At 31.5% G+C, this 20,418-nt stretch overlaps 3 protein-coding genes across 12 annotated transcripts in view; 2 read left to right on the top strand and 1 right to left on the bottom strand.

Moving 5' to 3' along the window:
- Window positions 1–135: 135 nt before the first annotated feature.
- Window positions 136–6,888, bottom strand: LOC117231152 (gem-associated protein 5). 4 transcript variants are annotated; one of them, XM_033489284.1, is made up of 16 exons: window positions 6,069–6,224; window positions 5,001–5,318; window positions 4,559–4,917; window positions 4,164–4,487; window positions 3,836–4,097; window positions 3,516–3,744; window positions 3,346–3,430; window positions 2,915–3,287; window positions 2,516–2,801; window positions 2,178–2,414; window positions 1,953–2,100; window positions 1,617–1,874; window positions 1,315–1,525; window positions 1,021–1,227; window positions 512–947; window positions 136–394 (listed from the first exon to the last, which is right to left on the bottom strand). In XM_033489284.1, the coding sequence occupies exons 2-16, from the start codon at window positions 5,307–5,309 to the stop codon at window positions 165–167; spliced, it is 3,954 nt and encodes a 1,317-aa protein (XP_033345175.1). In that variant the 5' UTR covers window positions 5,310–5,318; window positions 6,069–6,224; the 3' UTR covers window positions 136–164. The 4 variants fall into 4 exon arrangements, with proteins under 4 accessions (XP_033345175.1, XP_033345173.1, XP_033345174.1 ...); XM_033489282.1 differs by lacking the exon at window positions 6,069–6,224 and adding an exon at window positions 6,768–6,888 and having other exon boundaries at window positions 165–394; XM_033489283.1 differs by lacking the exon at window positions 6,069–6,224 and adding an exon at window positions 6,398–6,464 and having other exon boundaries at window positions 165–394.
- Window positions 6,520–10,298, top strand: LOC117231154 (lipase 3-like). 5 transcript variants are annotated; one of them, XM_033489293.1, is made up of 8 exons: window positions 6,520–6,645; window positions 7,231–7,691; window positions 8,555–8,735; window positions 8,818–8,932; window positions 9,174–9,414; window positions 9,514–9,672; window positions 9,749–9,976; window positions 10,060–10,298. In XM_033489293.1, the coding sequence occupies exons 2-8, from the start codon at window positions 7,569–7,571 to the stop codon at window positions 10,201–10,203; spliced, it is 1,191 nt and encodes a 396-aa protein (XP_033345184.1). In that variant the 5' UTR covers window positions 6,520–6,645; window positions 7,231–7,568; the 3' UTR covers window positions 10,204–10,298. The 5 variants fall into 5 exon arrangements, with proteins under 5 accessions (XP_033345184.1, XP_033345185.1, XP_033345182.1 ...); XM_033489294.1 differs by having other exon boundaries at window positions 6,529–6,645; window positions 7,224–7,691; XM_033489291.1 differs by lacking the exon at window positions 6,520–6,645 and adding an exon at window positions 7,000–7,139.
- A 2,710-nt stretch (window positions 10,299–13,008) lies between these two features.
- LOC117231153 (UNC93-like protein) overlaps window positions 13,009–20,418 on the top strand; it is a 57,176-nt gene continuing 49,766 nt past the window's right edge. Inside the window, exon 1 of one of the 3 annotated variants that reach the window (XM_033489287.1) lies at window positions 13,009–13,633. The gene's annotated coding sequence lies outside the window, so the exon portion shown is untranslated. Of the gene's footprint in view, window positions 13,634–14,124; window positions 14,326–14,392; window positions 14,691–20,418 lie in introns of those variants that run through there. The other 2 variants (XM_033489289.1, XM_033489288.1) reach the window with 2 other exon arrangements.

The following is a 20,418-nucleotide window of genomic DNA, read 5'->3' as shown; positions in this document are numbered from 1 at the left end:
GTTAAGTAGGGCCATGATGCAAATAGGGTAATAAATAAAAAATATAAAAAAATAATTGAATGATAAAAATAATAAAATAGGAAGTTCAAGATTGTTGACTATCATTAGTATCTAATGTAGTATCTATCAAAAGAATATATCAAAAAAGTCAAGTACATGTTTATTTATGTAGTAGCATCTAACCACATTTTGGAAATACTTTCTAAAAACTTATTTTTTATAGTTTCATCGCACAATTTGCTGCATAGTTCATTTGCTTTGCCATATACCATAACAGGATTTGGGACATAAACTAAATCATTGAGGATCTGATTCTTCTGTGTCTTTAATGTATTTAGTTTTTCCATGAAAGATTCTATATCTTCATCAGTTTTAATTTCTTCTTGCATTTTACCTAAAAACAAACAAACATTTACCTAACAATGAATCAGTGTTAGTTTTTTTATCTTTTATATCTATTATTAATAATTAATAAACAATTTTTTATTTAAACAATATTACTGTAACTTACATTTTGCGGAAGCTAATTGATTTTCTAATTTGTTAATTTCATTTGTTACTGTCCAGTGTCTTATTGCTTGTTTATTTAATGCATCTTCAAGTAAATGTTCAATCAAATTGGTGTAATTTTGTATATTATTATTAATAGATTCTTCGTTTATATTATATACAAACCAATTTAGAAGAGCATAACATAAATAAGCTCGTAAACTAATTGATACAGAATAATCAGCTTTTGTATAAATACTTGTTTCATCCATTGGACTTTTAATATCTAGTTTTACAATAATTTCAATTAAAAAACTATGTAGATGTTCTAAATCTTTTTGATGTAGTAGTTCAAATTGAGTGATTGTATGTAATGCAGTAACAATATGCTTTAATTTCTGTTCTTTTTCAATAGAGGCTATTGCTAATGCAACCTCATGACCAATTGTTAACCATAACTGAAATTAGGAGTTATTAAACGTAATAATTCAATTCTTCACAATGTTAAAAACTAGATCACGTGAATTTTACCATTTTCTCCTTGTCTGAAATATTGCAAAAATTATTTTGACACAAGTCAGTGTAATAAGAATTACAATCACCGCAAACTGTCTCTAAAGTTTGTAATACACCATAATTTGATTTTCCGTCTATCCACGTTTGAATCAAATCAAGAGTTACATTTCCCTTAATAACTTTTTTAAGTTCTTCATAAGTTAACAAATATATTTCTTGATACTAAAATAAAAACAAACATTTTTCATAAGACTATAATTATTTAAAATACGGAAAAAACCTAAACATAAAACATATATGTAAATATACCTTGAGATATGGAAATTTTTCTATTATATTTCGTGCAAAATCATACTCTGAATTTATCAAAGTTGCAATTATTGCTTGCTCAGCTAAAGATTTACTTGACATTTCATCATTACATAAAAAAGCAATTTCAGCTGCCGTTATTAACGTAGCTGCATCTTTACGGCGTGCAAGGTATTTTACTGTATCGGAAAATTCTCCTAATTTAGTATGACTGAAAATAAAATTATATATAACATAATTAAAATTTTTAAATAAAAACATAATTTACATTAAAAACTATATATATAATTAATACAACTTACATCCATGCTGCTTGCTCGAAATTGCCTGAATTTACACTATATTTTGCCCATTCTTTTAATATTTCTGTTAGTACTGGATCATCAGATTCAAGTCTACATTTTGCAAGAACATATGCTTCTTTGTATAAATTTGCAGCCTGAAATACTTCTATAGCTTTGTAGGTTTTATGTATACAAAGTAAATATGATACTGCTTTACAAGGATTGCCTTCAGTTACTAATTGATATGCATATAGTTCACACATATCTTTCCACATTCTGCAATACATTATTGCTAGATTATTTTTACTGCGACTTTAATTGCATTTTATAAAATAGATAAATAAGAAAAAATACTTCATGGACAGACTAGCTGAAAGTGAAACAAGAAAGTCATTGAGACGTTTCTCTTTAGCAGCTTCTTCTAAATTCTGTTTGAGATTATCATACCATATATCCATTTCTGTGATTACATCATAGTTATTTCTCTCAATATGAGCAGATTCTATATAGTGATAAAAGATAAAGCAAATATAATATATATAGGTAGCTTGCATTTTTTTTAAATAATAAATAACTTACTTTCAGTAGTTAAATAAGATATAAAATTTTCTTGCGATGAAAATAATATTGGTATCATATGATACGAAGCATCTTTCTGAACATCTTCCATATTAAAATTTTCACTTTTCATATTTTTTACGACATTTAAAAGAGAATGAAGTAAAAGTGTTTTTCGAGATGTTGTATTAGGGCATTTTGAGAAATATGGCCGTACTTTTTTATTTTTTGTCTCTGTTATCATCATTGTCTTTGACTCTGAAAAAATTGATAAATATTTGTTATTTGTATTATAATAACATATTGTTTTATTACTTTCATCAATATTATTGTTATACTTTGTACAGTTTGAGAAATACCTGAAATAGAACATTCTGATGTAGCATTAGTTAATTCTAGCAAACTATTTTCAATAGTATCCACAATTTTATTTGTTTCATTTTGTTTCTTTTTAGCTTTTTTTGGCAATTTTTTATATTCTTTTTTTTGTGGCAAATTATAAGCAACTCTCCATATTCGTACTGTAGAATCTGCAGAGCCTGTTATAATAAAATCAGGGTCTAACGGACTCCACATGCAACACAATACTGGGCCATTGTGTCCTGTATATGTAGCTATTAATTCTTGTGTTCCAACATTCCATATCTAAAAACCAATAGTACTCGTATGTAAATACTTATCTTTACAAAAAATGTTTATTATTCCTAAATATATTATTACGGTGATATTTATATAGTTATATACATAATTTGTAATACCTGTGCAGTTCCATCATAACTACTAGATATTAGATGTCCACTTACATGTGGACTCCATGCTAAACAGACAACATTTTGTACATGTCCAGTTAAAGAAGCTACAATTTCATGCACTTTATAAATATCACATTTTTCCTTTAAATTTTCATTATTAGTTGAATCTTCCATTTTTTCAAAATGATCTATAAAATTAGTTAAATCGAAAATAAGTATAGTACATGATTCAAAAGCAACAGCTAAATAATTTTTTAGCTGAGAAAATGTCAAGTCTGTTGCTGTACTCTCAGGATGCCAGACCAAGCAATGCACCATTTCTGTTGCAAACTTAGCACATCCACGTGTTTCAAATTTTCGATTAAGAAATGAAATTGTTCTAAAAACAAAAAAATTTTTATTTTCATGGAACTCATACAACATATTTAAAAACATACCCATTTTCAAATCCTACTGCCAAGCAAGAAAAATCTGGCTTCCAAGAAAATTCTGTACATTCTTTTTTCAATACAGATTTTGGTTCTAGTTGAGAGAAATTACAACTTTATAGTAAATATGATATAATAATGTTGCAATCATTTATTAATTAAAAAATAAAAAATACTACCTTCATTTGTAACTTTTTCTGAGTCATAATACACAAGCTCTCCCTCTCCACAAGAGTATAAAACATATTTATTTTTTGGACATGGGCCCCAACCAATAGTATATATTACACTTCTATGATATTGTCTGTACAATGTAGGTGATTTATTTCCATTTATATTAAATACACCAACTCGACCTTCATCAGTTGCATAAGCCAATAAATTTTCTTTTTCAGGATGCCATGCTATCTATTAATTATGTAAATTTCAATTTTCTAGAAAGTATAATCTAGGAAATGTATAAAGAAAGGACTTTTTGAAACTATTATACAGGTCTTACCGCGCGGATTTTTCCCTTAATCTTTTGCCATAAAACAGTTATATCAAAAGTATTATCATGTGCTGCTGATAAATTCCATAATCGTAACATTGCATCTCCAACACCAAATGCAATATGTGAAGTGTCTAATGGGCAAGCAGCCATGCAATAAACAAACCCACTTTGTGTAAATATATCATAATCTATTTCAACATTATTTTCTTTTATTCCACAACAAATAATTCTTCGATCTTGTGCCACAGTCCAAATTGTATGTCTACAATTAATCAAAAATTTGTAATTGCTTCATAATCATATTTAATCATAAATTATATATATCTATAAAAACCTTTGTCTTATTCTCCAATTTTCTTCTGAAATGTCTTGGGTATTTGGTACATGTGCAATACAAAATAAACCCCTGTTGTGATGTGCATGTATTACTTTGACATTAGGTTTCCCTTTTATCATTGTTGATAAATCCCAAGAGATTAATTCACCCCAACATGAACTTGTAAACAATAGTCTAGGTTCTATCCAGTGAACTACTACCCAATTACCTACAGAAGCATTTAATTTACTTCTATGCTGCTGAGAATCAAGAGGTGCTGAAGGCAATGAAATTGTCATTTCATAACGTCCATCTCCACCAGCTTTCCAAATGAAAATTGATCTACACATTGCAATTTTAAAATGAACACATTAAAATTATAGTTAAAAGCACATATATTTTTTTTAAATTACCTATCTTTCCCTCCAGAAGCTAACAGTAAATCTTCATTTAAATTTCCTCTTATTACATTATTTTTTGAGGGACACCATGATAAGCTAACTATTTCAGTATCATGTCCTCTAAGTTTGTAAACTACTTTCCCTTTATCTTGAAAATTAACGATATAAACTAATCCACTCTTTGAGCCTACAGCTACAAGATGTGGATCATGAGGACAAGAAGAAATATAAGTAGGTATCACTTTTCCTAATGAAATTGAAGAAACAGTATTAAAATAAGCATTCCATGATAATACATAACCATCAGAAGTTGCTGCATATATAACATAAGGATTTTTATAGGACCATTCTACGCCTATTGCTTGTTTATCCTGAAATTAAAAAATATTTTAAATATAATATCACTATAAATTTATCATATATGTATATTAATATAGAAACATTTTTACATTACATTTTCTAAGAGATAAGTATAAGTTACAGATAATGTTTCTGAATTCCATATTTTAATTGTGTTATCATCTCCTGTGGAGGCTATTAAATTAGCATTTACTTCTTCAAACTGAGGAGTAAATGCAAGACATGTCACCTTCGATTTGTGACCATGCTTAATAATAGAGTATTGTAATATTTTATCATTTTCATTAAGTTTACCAATAACAATTATATTTCTAGCACCCCATGCTATAGTACCATTAAAAGAACAAGCAAGAATATTACTTAAATACCAATTTGGCGAGGGTGGTAAAGTTACTTCATTCATTTTTATCAGCTGAAATGCAAATGAAAGACAATTTCAAATACGATATCCACAATGGAACTTTGGTAACCAGAAAATTTTGATCTTTCTTTTTTATTAATTTTCGGGTTTTTAGGGTAAAAACATCCCTTGAATGAAAGTAGATATTATTCTATTTCCCAGTACATCTTCAAGCGTATAATAGATATAAAAAAAAGGTTAGAATAAAAATTGAATGGTTTTTTATGCTTTATAAGATGATGCTATTAGAGTAATAAAAATTTGCTGTTTAAATAAAAAATCTACCACCATCGTTATTGTGAAAAATTTAAAATCTTCTGTCACATCGAAAATTATGTAGAATAAATGCAAATGAATATATTAAATATGTTAAACTTATCAAATAATGTGAACAAATCTATGAGTGCTGTATATGATATAAAATTCCAAAACATCATTGTATTTATAAGTACACATGAAAAGCTATACCAAAGCAAGAAATTTGTAAGATCTGTGCATTGGATTATTTATGTTTGAATGTCAGATATCATTGTCATATTTATATAAACAAAAATTTTTTATTGCGTTAATTGTTGTTATAACCATCTTTTTTATATCTACTATAGTTTTAAAGATACAAAGGGCAATAGGGTATCATTTATCTCCATTCGAAGAATGTTTTCATCATGAAACATCGAAAATAGGCAAAAAAATAGCTGATATCTTTTTTTAGGTCCGCTACCAGCCAACACAATTTTTAAAAAATTAGAATTTTCAGATTACCGAAGTTTTCTTATCAGAAGTAAGATCACATGTTTATAGCTTTTTAAGGTTATGCGATTCTTATTTGACATTCACATTGAGTAGTTTGAAATAAACATATGCGTAATATATTGGAAGTAATACAATTTAGACTATCTTTATAGAAGTATTATATTTGTAGGTTTTCTATGAACTATTAAATGTATTGATTAAACGAAATAAAATTATGACAAAATGATTTGTCGGCTTTAAGAAAACGTTTAAAAAATACATATGCTTGAAAGTATGTAGTATTCTATTAAACATTTATTTTAACGCTTTTGTTTTAAATCAATATTTTATTTACAAACCTTAAATAACGTTCCTAAAATCTGTTAAGAAAATTATATCAATAAAAAAGTAATAAAGTGAATATCCTACATCGACAAGCACATGAATATCACAGTTTTATTCTATGGTACATATAGTAATATAATTATTAATATGGATTTATTCACTATTTAAACAATTAACAGTGTTAAAATAAGTGTTTGACATACATTTGTTCTGATTACTTAAAGACTAGTGTAATAGAAAACAAGAGACATTATAATACAATGTATTTAAAATTTTCATAAACATAACCTCAAACATAAACATAATTATCTTTATAATATATATTTTCTATCTATCATTAATCATAATTTTGTTTCTTTAATAAGTAATGAAAATAAATATTACCTGCAAATGTTATCCATGATTCGTGAACTATGATCATTAATATGAAATTCAATTATATTTTTGAACCTTATATCAAAAATGGAAGAATGATTTAAAAAAATATTATGGCTTGATTTGTACATTTTTTTGTATCAAAAAAATGTATATCAAATATATACTTATATAAAATATTTATATTGTAGAAATTAGAGATAGCGAATAAATTATCAAAATTAAAAATAGTAAACAAAGATATAAACGATAAGTAAATAAATATTAGAGAGACTTTTGGTTTTCACATAAAAAATTTATTTCGAAAATGAATAAATTATCTAAAGTGATAAAATATAATGTATGATGTATGACATATTTCAGATAACTAGATGTATGCGTGTAATTATTTTTCTCTCTACTCGCGAAGTACGGTAGATATACTATATATAAGACAAAATATGCAAATTTTACTTACATCGTAAGCTTTCAGATCTTACGAACAACGGAGAAACACTGAATTTTAGTATAATTTAAAACAAATTAATGAATTAATTTTTCGACATTGAAATGGACCGTGAATCACAAACTGTGATTAACGTATAATGCCTGAAACTCATTCATAGTGATAAAGTTCGGCGCTAAAGAGGATGACAAATATGTACATATAATATTTCACCTTACGGAGAGCAACTTGAGCGGCAGTATCATCACATCTTCACTATTAAATGTTTCAAGTAAAGTGTATTATATGGAGCTTTTTCTTTTGTTTCTTTACTGTTAAACATTTCAAATAAAGTGTTTGTTTCGCCGTTTTCCAATATTCTTAGAATGAAAGGTCAGATCATCATATTTTTATCGCTATGTGCTCTCTCTTCTGCGATTTTGCCCAATTTTAATGGCAAATTATTTCATCATAATGAAAATCCCAACCCAGATGAGGAACTTAATACAGTAAGTAGAATTACATTCTTCATTTTATTAATTTTATCGCTATTAAATATAAGAAAAATTGGTTACAGAAATAAAAGATACGCACATCATTTATTGTTTGATTACGGAGTAGCATACGTATTTAACTTATTTACCAGTGTAAATAATATCCAATTACATGCAAAGTGTTCTAGAAAATACACCTACTATCTAAAAGCATGTTTACTTTTTGTGTACTTTTCAAATACTTTTTTACAAACATTTGTAATTATTATAATTGAAAAATAGTTTACAGTAAAGTGGTTTAAATTGAAAAGTTTCTGTACTACCTATTACACATATTCATTTTTTTAAACTGTAAATCTGTAATATCCTTGTTAATTATCTTTTGTTATATGAAGCAAAGTTTTTTATTTAAATTGTTACCGCCAGCATATTACAATACGCCTTATATAATTATATATAATATACCGTTCTCTTGCATATTTTTAATCGTTATCAATCATTTTTTACGAGTACCTGAAGTCCCAAAACTAAATCTTTGTGAGATAAGGAGACATGAGCTCTTGAATATGTATTACCAATGAAAAATTTCCGAACCATACATCATAGTCGCGATCAGCTAATATTAAGCTACAATAAAGAAAAAAATATTAATATATGATATAAAAATCAATTAATATTTTCAAATGCATTATAATTCGATTTGTGTGTAGATTTTTACGATTCTGGATAGATTTTTTAAAGATAATTTTAACTGTTTAAGATGTAGACAATAGTATAATATGCATAATGTAATTTTTCTTTGTCCATTGTGGTATTTTATATTTTTGTAGTTAGTGAGTAATGATTGTTCATTATTAATTTGAATTATTTTATTTTAGCTGCAGATGATAAGAAAAGCCGGTTATCCAGCCGAAGCACATGTAACGTTAACGGAAGATGGTTATCTATTGACGATGCATCGGATTCCAGGGAAACCTGGATCTCCCGCGATTTTCTTGCAACATGGTCTGTTAGGTAGTTCTGCAGATTGGGTTGTATCTGGAAAAGGGAAATCTCTCGGTACAAAAACACAAATTGTCTTTTAGCTTACAAATACTAATTGATTTTTATATCATATAATAATATTTTTTCTTTATTGTAGCTTATTTATTAGCTGATCGCGACTATGATGTATGGTTCGGAAATTTTCGTGGTAATACATATTCAAGAGCTCATGTCTCCTTATCTCACAAAGATTTAAAGTTTTGGGACTTCAGGTACTCGTAAAAAAGAAATGATTGATAACGATTAAAAATATGCAAGAGAACGGTATATTATATATAATTATATAAGGCGTATTGTAATATGCTGGCGGTAACAATTTAAATAAAAAACTTTGCTTCATATAACAAAAGATAATTAACAAGGATATTACAGAAATAAATTATATAATTATATGTATATAATTATTATATTAATTATGTATAATTATCACATTAATAATAACAAATTTTTTAGTTGGCATGAGTCAGGTATCTATGATCTACCGGCAATGATCACTTACATCGTAAAACTGAAGGAAAATTTTTTGAGAGCGTATATTGGATTCTCGATGGGTACAACATGTTTCTACGTGATGGCTAGCGAACGGCCGCAAATAGCAAGACTGTTGCAATCAACGTACAGTCTTGCTCCAGTAGTATTTATGAAGCATGTAAAAAGTCCTTTACGATATATAGCTCCGCTTGCATATGATAAGGTAAAAAGGATAATAAATAAATAATAAATAAATAACTCCAATGATATTCTCAACGTAACATCTAAATTCTCATTGTAATATTTTTATATTGATCTTTAGATAATTTTCTCTCTATTGGGGGAAGGTGAGTTGTTACCGCAAAATAAAGTTTTAAAATTCCTATCAAAATATTTATGTACCTTCGAATCCTGGGAGGAAAAAATTTGTGCTAATTCGCTGTTTATTCTTACTGGGTTCGACAAAGCGCAATTTAATTACGTGAGTATACAATGACTTATGTAGAAATCTGTTACACTAGCTTTTGATTATTTATGCAAATCTCGGATCGTTGCAGACGCTGTTGCCTGTGATTTTGAACCATGCACCAGCTGGTACGTCTTCGAAGACCGTGGTTCATTATGGCCAAGGAATAGAATCTGGAGAATTCAAACAATATGACTATGGTGCAAAGCGAAATATGGAGATTTATAAGAGCACCGAACCACCTAAATACAATATATCAAAAATTACAATGCCAATCACATTGTTTTGCGGCGATAATGATTGGTTATCTAGTCCTGTTGTATGTATTTCATACATTTTAATAGGATATAGATATTTAAATACTGGTATTTTTTTGTTATAATTTTACATTTTCCGATTTAGGATGTGATGAGATTAAGTAACGAATTACCAAGGAAACCAATTATTTATAAAGTGCCATTCGCGAAGTTTAATCACATAGACTTTCTGTGGGCTACAGACGTTGTTGAGCTAGTATATAAAAAGTTGCTTGATATGCTGAGCTAGTCCGTGAGATATTAAAAACATGACAGACTTAGGTATTATTTACTATGTAATGTATGCAAAGGATGCATTTATAGAATAAAGAATATCTTATTACATGTGTTCCGATTTTTAATACCTTCCATTACTTTTATTTGTAATTTATTACAAAAGAATAAAAATTTAATGTAAAATAAATGTCACATATTACAACTTAAATTTTACAAAAATACTAACATTTCATTTTTAACGTATTATTGTAGAAATCTTACTAAACAATAAACTAGCCTTAGGATCGAAAAAAAAAGATTTTCTTTGCACATAAACACGTGTTTACGCATAAATAAAATCTTACGTATAATGGAAACCATCAGCTACCTGTTTGTCCTAATATTCTTTATTCCTTTTACGAGACAGCTGTAACGTGTAAATGACTTTGGACGTGAATAATCTGGTCAGCCGATCGGTTCAGTGGTGCATCCTGAATATTAACCCAACTAAGGTATTTGGCGTCCACCGATGTTACGTAAAAAGTATTGATGTCATAATCTACAAATCGGCCCATAAAGCCATGGCCTACTTGGTGAAAATTTCAGACAAATTTCTATTCTACACGACAAAATATTACATCAATGTATCGAATAATAAACTAATTTCGCAATATTATTTCAGCTGTTTGCTTGATTTCAGGCGAATTCTATTGATATTCATTATCATTCACGTCGACGAATATCGCTGGTTTGTTTTACGTTCCGTCGTTTTTTCTCATAAAAAGTATCTAATAGAGGAGTGGTCATCTTCAAGGTGTTCCCAGAGCACCTGTACATTAGACGAGAATTCTAGTGTCGATAGGTTCTGTTAACGATTGTGTAATGGAAAAACACTGATGGCATCCGAGGGTCCCCCAGGGATATACCAAGGATGCGACTTTACATACGGGCTTGAGATTTTATTATGCGTATCTGGACAACATCCTTATTGCATCACGTGATAAAAACGAATGTCTTTGATCATTCGTAATTGTGCCTTTTTTCAGATCAGCAGGAGATCGTTGAGAGAACAACCTATGATGGTGTTTATTTATCACGAACAGAAAGAAAGGTTTTTCGGATGTTAAGAAACTAGAAGGTCATTTCTTGAGAAAGTTGTCCCGTAACAGGATTTTCCAGATCGAAAGCCATAAAATTCTTCGAATGATTTCTTGGGGTTGGACAATTTGGAACTCCTTTACGGTTACTCAAGACTGTTGTATTCTTGGTATATACCGACCATACTGATTCAGAGACGACAAAAGAATCGTATTAAAACCGTATTGTGACCTACCGCCTGCGATCTTTAATGCATTCAGATGCACGTGCTAAGTGGCTTACTATAACGCAATATACCGTTTATAATACACCAATGATTCGGTAACCATAAACGGATAACAATGAACTTTATGTTTATCCCAATTATATGATCATTATTCGAGTTAATAACTTAATCTTAATGAGGGAAATCCGACTTCCTGAAAATTTATTTTAAGGTTAATTCTCTTAGAAGATTTTAATGTCAAATTTTTAATTCGATACATACTACTATGCATATACATACATATATTATAAAAGGAACATCACTTTCATTTTTACTGTTAATTGTTTATTACGGAAAAAATTGAATCATTTCGCACTGATAAACCGAAGAAGGATTTGTTTACGTTAACAGATTAATCAAAGAAAGCTTTTATTAAACTTTTATTAAAACTTTTATTAAACAAAACTACTCAACTAGTTCTCGATAGTTGAGCGCGATCAGTAATTCTCCATGTCATTAATTCATGTCAACATTCACAAACCACAAATCGCCATACAACATATACGTGCGAATGTATTTTTCATACATATCTAATTCTTTATTCGTTTTCAGTAGATTCAAACCTGCCTATTTGAATATATTAAATAAACGTTGTTCCTTCTTACTTTCATTTCTTGCATCGATCGTAGTGATTATCTGAAACTTTTTTCTGCGATTTCATTTGTCTAAGTCCGTTCGAATTGTCAGTGAAATGATATAACGAAACTCTGTTAACCTAACACTTATCTAATAAAAGATATTTAAAAATCACTAAATTCCTACATTCGTACTAGGGAAATTTTCAAACGTATTATTATGATGGATAATTTATTTCTCATTAATTATTTGGTAAAATATTGTACTTTTGCTTGTATACCCAAGTATGCAATAACACAGACGGAATATTATTACGTTCGCGAAGACATCTTGTATGTAATGCATCTTTCATCGTGTGTCATTTTCATAATTTTTAGTATAAGCTTTGAGTATAAGTATTTATGTGCTTACTCTTACCAGTCTTCTTGTATGACTGTCAGATTCACAACTTCCACTGATACTTCATTAGAACCCTAGAATTCCGTAAAAAAAGTATTGAAAAGAGGCAAGAAACTACGAAGAAAAAAAGAACCAATATTGAATCTGTTGCGGACAAACGAGCGGAAGACGGCAGACAACGAGCAAACAAGACGATTTTCATCGTACCATTAAGATCGGGTTGTACACGAGCAAAGTCGCGGGACACGCACGTGCGTGCGTGGTTTGGTCGTGCGCTTGCGTTTTGCGGTGGGTCCGCGTGCGGTGAGGCGCGGCTGGTAATACAGAAAAGCCATGGGCCGAAGGAACAAAAGGAGCAGAAGGAGAAACAGGAGGAACAGAAGCGAACTCGTCGCGAAGGTAGAACGCGCGTGTACCGTGCACTTGGTGTACCAAAAGAGAGAGAGAGAGAGAAAGAGAGAGAAATACAGATATAGAAAGAAGGAGAAAGACAGAAGAAAACAACGAGCACGACTCTCGGAGCCTCGAACTCGAGAAGTCTTCGCGAGTCCGGCGAACCGACACACACCGCTCACCGATTCCAAAGTCCGCCGGTAGGCTCAGTTGTCTCCGAACCCCCGAACCGTTCGGATGTAGCTACTTTATAAGATTCATTTACGTTTTTCCACGCTTTCGAAGCTCGTTGATTTCGCCGTTGCTCGCTGCTACACATACGCTCTCGTCTTCAAAACCGATTTTACTCTTCGCGTGCTGGTTCTCCGCGGTCTCGTGCGGTCGTCGTGCGGTGAGGCTCGATCTTGAAGAAGCAAAAAGGAAAAGATAGAGAGGAAAACGAGAAAGAAAAATTCGAACACGAACAACACGCCTTTCTCCACGGAAGGAAACATACAAACGAGGGAGAAGTGTTGCCCCGTGGCCAAGGAGCATTCAAATCTAGAAAATCGTTTCTTTTTCGTTTTCCGTATTTTCGTTCGGTTCGGACACCTCTGATCGCGCGCAGCCGATTAGAGAAGCGAGGAAAGGAGTAAGAGCGCTGGAGCGGCGAAGAAATCGGAAGAAACTCGAGAAGAAGAAGGAAAGAAAATCTTGTCGATTGGACGAACCGACGATCCAACACCGTTAACACGTAAGCGAGCTTTTTATTCTTTTTCGATCTATCTATCCTTGTTGAGATCGTATAAAAGTACGAATAGTTACCATCAGATCGATCGAGTCCTTTCTCTTTATGATCATTCGCTATTATCGATCATCCTCTCATTGCTCGTTTCTTGATCGGGTTAGCAAAAGCAAAGGTATCGCGAACAGGTATACGCGTGCAAGCCGTGGCCTGCACATGTACAGTTATTTAATATTTATCACTGGCGACCTCATTTATTTTAAGTTATCGGGTATCGGTATTCCGCTTGAGTCCAAGCCTGTGCGCGCCATTGGAGTAACCATGGAAAAAGCTGATGCGAGAAATCGGATACGAACGAAAATAGTGGCCTGCCACATGCAGAAAGTGTAACGTGAAATCGTCACCGATATATACCTACAACGCCACGTGACACGCTCATAAAAGCGAATTTAAAGGTCCCGGCGAATCAGTTCACGAGATCTCGTGACTCGATCGGTCCGTGATCTATAACTTAGCGTAAATTTATCACGATCACTTGATCCTCGTTGCGTAGATCACCGAATTCAAACGCGGATAACGGTAATTCGAAACGAATGGTACAGCCAGTAAATACCTACTCAAGGAGCATGAGGCGAGTTTTCATTGAAACTTTACGATCGGCTATCTGTGTTTTGTCGCGACTTGATAGCAGATCATGTAAGGTAACGACATCGTTATCCAATGATACGAATATTCTAGAACTACAAGAACATCAACATTTAAACGTGTCAATTGTGTTTCGTGGGATTACCTAAGTCGAATATGTAATTGAATTCTGTGCCGCGTTTTTCGTATTTTCGGGAACCATAGCGACATCTTAATCCACGTATAAGGTGAATAAGTTAGATAATCTTACTAGTGGTTTAGATAGTTGTGCGTGAATTTGTTGTTAGTCGACATTCGAGATAAACTTTATAATCTCGAAAGTATAGAAGGAAGATGACGTCGCAAATGTTACTTTTAAAATTTATCTTGGAGTACACGATGGTTTGTGTGTGATACTTTTACGACAAATAAATTTCTGGAAGTAAGTCATTTTTTCTTTGAGATGTTGTACACTAATTATTTAAGTAATTAAAATTTGTCGAATAATGAAACTGTAAAATTTACTTACTTTATGCAGTTGATTATTTTGATTTCTGCGAATTTAACATAATGAATGGCTTAATGGTAATCCTGAAATAAACTATATAGCCTTTTTTTGTAATACGTACGTATAGGTGAGCAATTTGCTACGATATTTCATATATAATTTCATTCTTTATATCATAGATATTAAACAGAATTATAAATTTGGAATTCGTCGTGTATTGGTGACTTTTAAATGAACGTTCAGTTTCCTGATTTGATTTGTCTCGCAATTTATTCAAGTGTAATTAATATACGTACAAGTTGACGTATTAAATGAGACAAGAATCATATGAGGTTATAATTATTAGGGTAGAAAAGAGGTTAGGATAAATAATGAGATTTATATAGAGAATAAATCTGAGTGACAAGGAGAAAATAAATATAGAGAACTTTTTTAAATCAATATAGAATCATGAAAAGTATAATATAAGATACATACATGTATAGCGAAAGATGTAGCATAGAAATTGTAAGTTATAGATATCTGAAATTCCAAGTTTAACGACATTTGAAAAAATTAATGGCTAAGATTCTAAATGAGAAATATTTGTAAATGCATGCATTATTATAGGTGTGATTTATTTAAAAAGAAATAAGAAAACACAACACGAGTTACGATATACATTTCAAGTTCAAAGTCGCTTAAAATCATACGAGGCATATTAGTAAGGATAATAATGATATCACCTTTTTCGTTGAATAATGGATATCACTAGAGATAAGTTATTTTGAATGTATTTTAATAAATGTTAATTATTTTATGAATAAACAAGAACAAAAATAAGTATTAAATGACTTGCGGAAATATTCAAAACTTGATATAGGTGCTCTTGCGTTGTACCGATAATTTTCCATCTATTTGTATTTTTTTAACGTTAAAAAATATCCCGAGTGTGAACAAAATATGAAATAGCTTTGTTAAAATGGGTTAAGACGAGAAATTTAAAGATTCGAATGTCGCAGCAGAATTAAACAAGATTTACTGTAACAAATCAAATATAAAACATAAGAATACTTGTATATATATATATATATGTCGGAGATGAAAGGACACCGGAGCCGTCCCTCTGGAACTTCGGGAAAATCCGTAAAATTTCAATTAAAGTTTACAGTCGTAATTAAACAATTTGCCGTCATCCTGCCCAATTGTACTTGTTTGCGATTTGTGATAATAAACTTGGGCTCAAGGCGACCATCAGTCGCCGAACGTAGCCGCGGTCAACGGGACGGGCGCTTCGCCTAGCAAAGGTGTGGAATTATAGTATGATCCTCGTTAAAAGAAATACCAATAGAGGTACTTGACAGTAAAACATTCCAACGGTTCCTTCGGACAACGAATACCTGATGTTGAGGCACGTACACAACACAAGTCCAGTTAGCCCGAGGACCCGCTATAAAACCTGAGGTTTTCCGGCAATTAAGATTTTCCAAACGGACAGACAGTCTTTGTCCCAAACTGACCAATTGACAGCGACGTCAATTTCCCTTACTTTCGGAACGAGGGCTATATCAGACGGATCCGATGATCTCGTGTCCTTAGACACACCCCATCATAGTTTTCCTCTGTGGCATCATTGGGACGAAGATTCATTCTTTCTTGAGATCTCACCGACGAAGGGAGCAGCGCCTGACGATCAGTGAGTTTGAGTTAGAGCAAGTATCTCTTTCATCCCGTTGACCGTGGATTCGTCATCGAACCTAAGACCAACATCGCTAACATGGCAAGTGCCCAATCACCGCTGTTGATTGTCGAATCGATAGTGTCCATACTTGTAGCATCAGGCCGCGTCTTCGTTATCACACAACGATGGCCAACTCCAAGGGAGGTCTATCAAACGCCCACAATCCTGTTCCTGACTCTTCTCCGACATACACATATATATATATATATATATATATATATATATATATATATATATATATATATATATATATATATATATATATAAGTATTATAAATGTTTAATCTAAAGTCAATTAACCTTCTTAACGGGATCATCTTCTAATCAAATTTAATTTTTACAGTCACAGAATCTGAAAAGCTTGATAAAGACAGATTAATTTTAGTTAGTCCTTGCAAATATAAATAGACGATAAATAGTTTATGTTCACTAAAAGTAAAACACCACTAAGAGGATAAGGAATTTTCAATTAAAAGAATTATTGGCTCCAAAAAGGTAACTATCTAAATGACGAGTCAACTCGTCATCCTTGTTAAACTGGTTAAAAAGCAATCAATGAAATAACGAAAAATATATATGCACAAGTTTTCCTCATTTCACTTGGTAGGTTGTTGCAAAACACGATCAACACTGATACATCCTGTATTCAGCGGTCGTATACATGCGTTGAAAAAACACGGTTGTTGGCAGATTTGTTATACACGATCTCTGAAACGTAATTTCATCTAGGTATTATATTTACTCCGCGGAAAGGTTGTCCTCGTGTTTGTATACTTTAGATTATGAATAAGAAAATATACATAAAATTTATATGACTAGTATACCACGTCAATTTATCAGATAGTAAAAAGTAATGCAGCTGTTTTGCAAAACGGTATTTCTATGGAATCGTTGCCATAATTCATGGAATCATCGCTGTCTTATCCTTTATATGTAAATGTCGAACTATGAGCTATGGTCGATCATTTTACTTGGAAAAATCTCACTCTCTCGTTCCTAATATAATGTCTAATTGTTTCGAATTGTGACACAGAACAAAAGAATGCAAATGAACAGTGTTACGAGCTGTGGCGCTGTTAGACACAGCTACGCTGAATTATCTTTGTAAACCGTGATTCTAATCGGAATACTATCGGGATTTCAAGGAACTGAAAGTCAATCGTATATTCTTTATTTCCGCTTGCTTTTCAGCTTTGCGGTGACTTCCAATTACAGACTTCAAACATAAAACATATACTTAAACACGAGGAAAATACACTGAAAGTCAATAGTTTTATAACATTTCCTACCGTTTAATTAATGTAATGAAAAGCAAAGGATAGAATAAGCGATAAACATTTGCGGTTTCAGTATGATAGAATCAAACGTAACTCTTTCATTTTGTCGCATTGTATTAAAGTAAATTTACTGGTGAAGTGTTACATATTTTGTATTACAAAGTTATATAATCGTGAAATTTTCTGTCGAAATTTCTCTTTGTGTTTTTTTTTTTTTTTAATAGAGAAATCTATATTCAAAGAATAATTTTTATTTTTACGATACGATTAGAATAAAACGTTGAATTTCTAAATTTTGTCCTATGATATCATCATCCTTCGACTCGATTTAAGTGTGATCTTCATTAAATTTATTTCAACAGCCAATTCTCTTAGTAATAATTCTTAAATTTTCGCGAAAATGTTAATAGGCGGATTCTGTTTAATTCAATTTATATCAGATGATTCATCGCGTTTGTCGATGAAAATATTAAATAAATTTACGTACGTTTGAGATATTATTAGAAACCATAAACATTGGGATACAAAAGTGAGATATACTGACATTGAGATACAAAGGACTCCACGTGGAACTTATTTGCTTGGTCCCAGTTGAAAAAACAAGGCAGCTTTGAACCACCAACAATGGTAACGCATGATACTTAAAGCGTTCACGCAAAGTGCTTCTGAATAGAACGCGTGATATTTTTGACTGATATGATTCGTATTTATTCAGATTACTCATGTAACGTCAATCGTCATAGACGTTTGACAAATATGTTCTTGTGCTCTACGAAACTTTCAGCTGTGTATCATTTTCGGCATGTACACTCTCAGTTCGTAATAATTAAGTTTATAATGACAACAAGTGATATCGAAGAAACTACCTATCGAAGGAATTGAAATGGCTAAGGTACACAAGACTACAGAAAATTAATAGCTAAGCATTATGAATGTAATTAAAAAAATGGCACTCGGTTAGAAAATTGTTTTCCTTATTAAATATCGTGAAGATTACTATACTTTGCATTTTTTGTATAATTTTGCACATGAATATTCTCTGCATTTTTTATATCTTTAAACAGGATATAGATGCATAAAAATCCGTAGTTCATTAATTAAACTATCTGGCATTGAATACATTTCCTTATGTCATTGTGCATTTTTTTAATCGATCACTGCCTTCATTTTCCTTCCCGTAGCCGTACAAAGTCTAACCAACTTTGGTTAATCGGTATTTACGTCAGTATTTTAACCTCGTGTCTCATTGTTCGAACGAAGACCTTTGTAAAAGCATTCGCAGTAGCGTGCAGTTAGTAAAAGTAAAACGCACCGTGGCTCGTTTAAATGGATTTACGAGTCAGGTAAAAAATTGCATTGTAAACGCTGAGTTTGGTCAAAACCAATTTAAGACATCAAACTTTTAATTAATATCGTTTCTTTCGATTCTCTGATTTCACGAGTTTCCTTTTCAATTCTTTAAGGACTTTTGTTATCACACGTGTTCGAGCAATTGTATTTTTTAGATAAAGCAAATAACTTGTTCTTCGTATGATAGAGGATAATTTACTTTGGAAGATTCCATAAATATTAATATTAAACAGGGGCTTATATCTTTTAAGAAAATATTTATAATTGACACAATCATTTAGGAGCGTATGAATTAATTAGAATTTCAATGAGACTGGCCTGAAATTATTTTGTATAATCATTAAAATGATTGAATTTTTCTAACATCACCGAGGGATTTGATCAACAAATTAAAAAGTAAAGAAATTCGTAATTAATTGTAAACTAGTTGATCTCATTCATAGCCTTTATATTAAATCAATATTTATCAACGTTAAATTTTCTAATACTCGTGTGTTCTATGTACGCGTGATAATCGAGATTCTACTACACTTGACCTTAATCAATAAGGAAAAGAAGCAGAATGGAACAGAAAATGAACGAAAGTTGGCATAAATTTATGAATGGAGAGTTCTTGAAGCTTCTAGAACATTCACGTAGATACTGATAAGTCGTAGGTTTATTTATACGTACGTTATACTTAACCATACTGAAACTTAATCGTTAAACATAATCAATTCTTTTAAGAAACCAAAAAAAGAAAAGAAAAGGAAAGAAAAGACGAAAAGAAGAGAAGAAGAAAGCAGGGATCGTAGTATGAATGGAGAGTTCTCGTAGTTTCCATAACATTTAAGTAGATATCGATAGATCAGGCAGGTGTATTTGTATATATGCGTTTCCGTCGAAATTTCAACGAGTCTGGCAACATGACTTTCGATTGAAAGACGATCGTTCGTTGCATTATCGTAATACACGGGAGATCGTAATAGCAAGTCTGGACACTGGTGTGTAGCGTAAAGGCTGCATAGTAGACGGTACGCTTACGCCTCGAAGCATTTCGTTGTGAAACGATTGAAGCATTTACGAGTCGATCGTTCCACGAGGACTTTCTAATCCGTCGTATATACGTACAGGGTGTCCCGCAAGGTGTGCCGCGAACGCTGCGAGTGACAGATTCCTGAGTCGAAAACACGACGACTCGCGTAGCCTTTTCGCGACACGACGATCGCACACTTTTCAGCCGCGATCGAACCTGTTTTTCAACTGGGCGATCCAGCGCATATGAAATACATACGTGGACTTTTTTCTTTACAAATATCGCGGGTACGTGACAGGT

The sequence above is a fragment of the Bombus vosnesenskii genome, unplaced genomic scaffold (assembly GCF_011952255.1).
Source record: "Bombus vosnesenskii isolate JDL3184/JDL3185 unplaced genomic scaffold, Bvos_JDL3184-5_v1.1 scf7180000013272, whole genome shotgun sequence".
Lineage (NCBI taxonomy): Eukaryota > Metazoa > Arthropoda > Insecta > Hymenoptera > Apidae > Bombus > Bombus vosnesenskii.
This window is presented reverse-complemented; position numbering and strand designations above follow the sequence as displayed.